Raw genomic sequence first — 2,209 nt, 5'->3', positions numbered from 1 at the left:
CATTTTTGCCTCAAACCAAACCAAACAGTAAAAGTCCTGCTCCTGGAAACCGTGCTGGACGTCTCCTTTAACCTACGGCTGCTCAAACGTCCTGCCGGCGTGATTCGTCCATGTGTTCTTAAAATGTGTGTAACATCGATGCAAGGAAGGAGGACGGACCACGTGGGTTCGAGTTGGCATCGTTTAATTCTGCTGACGCGCCCGTTCTTTGTTCGTGGTACAAGTTTACAAATGAACAGCAGCTTTTCCCTCAATGTTTATGAAAATGTGCGATCACAACGTGCAACGAGCGTGAAAGCTGGTCTGAGGCCTGTTTAAAGCGGGATTCCTCTTTGGTATTCATGGAAGCACAGAATTGTGACATCATAAATATGATGTAATGATATTCAGCATACAGTCACGTGGACACTCCCACATTGGTGCGTGTCTGTGGTGTCGGGTGAGCATTTAAATGCTCGTGGAAATGTTCATTTCCAGATGTTTGTCTGAGGAGGAAGTCCCTTTAAATTAACTTTAATTGACACAGTAAAGGAAGCAGGCTTTTCTAAATACATACAGGAGGTCACGTTTAATCTGATCCCTGATCAGCTCTGATCTGAGACTCAACCAGAGAGCGTTTGACCTTCTGACAGCGGTTGTGGAGGTGGACGAGGATGTTATTGATCAGTGCAGCTTCTCTCTCTCTCTCTCTTTCTGCTGGTCTCAGCTGCTCAGCAGGACGATGATGTAGATGAGAAGCAGGCAGATGAGGATGAGGGTGAAGTTGACAAACAGCTCTTGCATGTTCCTCTTCACCTGCGGGTTCACCTCGATCTGAGACGCCCGGCGGATGGCCGACCTGGTCATGTGCTGAACGCGCTCCATGGAGGCCGGTTGGATTGTGAGGGGCGGGGTTATGAGAGGGTGGAGTAATTTAGGCTGCTGGGTCTGTTTGGACTGAGCTGGTCAAGGCCGGTTCCCCCTGTAGGTTATCAGCCTGGAGAGGAGGAGGAGGAGGAGGAGAACGCTCTTCTCTTCTTCAGCTGCTGAGAGAGACAAAGGGAAAGAACACGGCGGTCAGGTCAGGTTTGGTTTGCTCTGCGTCATGGAAGCACTGCAGGGCCTTCATCTGATGATGTTGCTGGTTCACCTCTGCAGCTCTGACAGGGTGGATGATAAGAGAGCTGCCCAGAGGTGCTGCCTGAAGCCTGAAGCATGCATGTCTGCAGCAACACAATGACACTGGCCTCATGGAACCAGAATGGTTCTCAGAAGTGGGCCAACGTGTTTTAGCCTAGCTCGCCACTAAAGTTTGTTACTTTGCTAGTCTATTAGCTCACCTACATAGCCTCGCTGCATAGATGTCATTTATTAGCTCTGTGTGTGACGTGTTTGGTGTGTGTTGCCTTCATCTCCTCTATTTCCTGCACCAACATGCCCATTGAGGTCTGCTCCAATCACGACTCTCTCACTGCTCGGGATGCTCTGAAGCACTTCATCTAAGTCCCTCCAGAACTTCTCCTCCTCCTCTAACTCACATCCTACCTGTGGAGCGTAAGAACTTCTCCTTCTCCTCTAACTCACCTCCTACCTGTGGAGCGTAAGAACTTCTCCTTCTCCTCTAACTCACCTCCTACCTGTGGAGCGTAAGAACTTCTCCTTCTCCTCTAACTCACCTCCTACCTGTGGAGCGTAAGAACTTCTCCTTCTCCTCTAACTCACCTCCTACCTGTGGAGCGTAAGAACTTCTCCTTCTCCTCTAACTCACCTCCTACCTGTGGAGCGTAAGAACTTCTCCTTCTCCTCTAACTCACCTCCTACCTGTGGAGCCTAAGAACTTCTCCTTCTCCTCTAACTCACCTCCTACCTGTGGAGCGTAAGAACTTCTCCTCCTCCTCTAACTCACCTCCTACCTGTGGAGCGTAAGAACTTCTCCTCCTCCTCTAACTCACCTCCTACCTGTGGAGCGTAAGAACTTCTCCTTCTCCTCTAACTCACCTCCTACCTGTGGAGCGTAAGAACTTCTCCTCCTCCTCTAACTCATCTCCTACCTGTGGAGCGTAAGAACTTCTCCTTCTCCTCTAACTCACCTCCTACCTGTGGAGCGAATCCACTAACAACATTCAACATGACACCCTCAGTCTCCAGCTTCAAACTCATCAGTCTATCCGACACTCGATTCTCCTCTGGAACACTCTGCAGGAAAATGTTGGGAATGTAACCAGGACCT

General features: G+C 49.7%; 1 protein-coding gene across 1 annotated transcript; it reads right to left on the bottom strand.

Moving 5' to 3' along the window:
• Positions 1–702: 702 nt before the first annotated feature.
• On the bottom strand, positions 703–864 carry LOC137912172 (cardiac phospholamban). The gene has a single exon (XM_068756523.1). It carries the CDS (start codon positions 862–864, stop codon positions 703–705), a length of 162 nt encoding a protein of 53 aa, XP_068612624.1.
• Between the last annotated feature and the right edge of the window lie 1,345 nt (positions 865–2,209).

This window comes from Brachionichthys hirsutus, chromosome 24, assembly GCF_040956055.1.
Source record: "Brachionichthys hirsutus isolate HB-005 chromosome 24, CSIRO-AGI_Bhir_v1, whole genome shotgun sequence".
Lineage (NCBI taxonomy): Eukaryota > Metazoa > Chordata > Actinopteri > Lophiiformes > Brachionichthyidae > Brachionichthys > Brachionichthys hirsutus.
The sequence above is the reverse complement of the archived record's forward strand: the minus strand, read 5'-3'. Positions and strand labels throughout refer to the sequence as shown.

Coding starts and splice junctions, on each gene's coding strand:
- LOC137912172 (XM_068756523.1), bottom strand. CDS start 864: ATGGAGCGCGTTCAGCACATGACCAGGTCGGCCATCCGCCGGGCGTCT.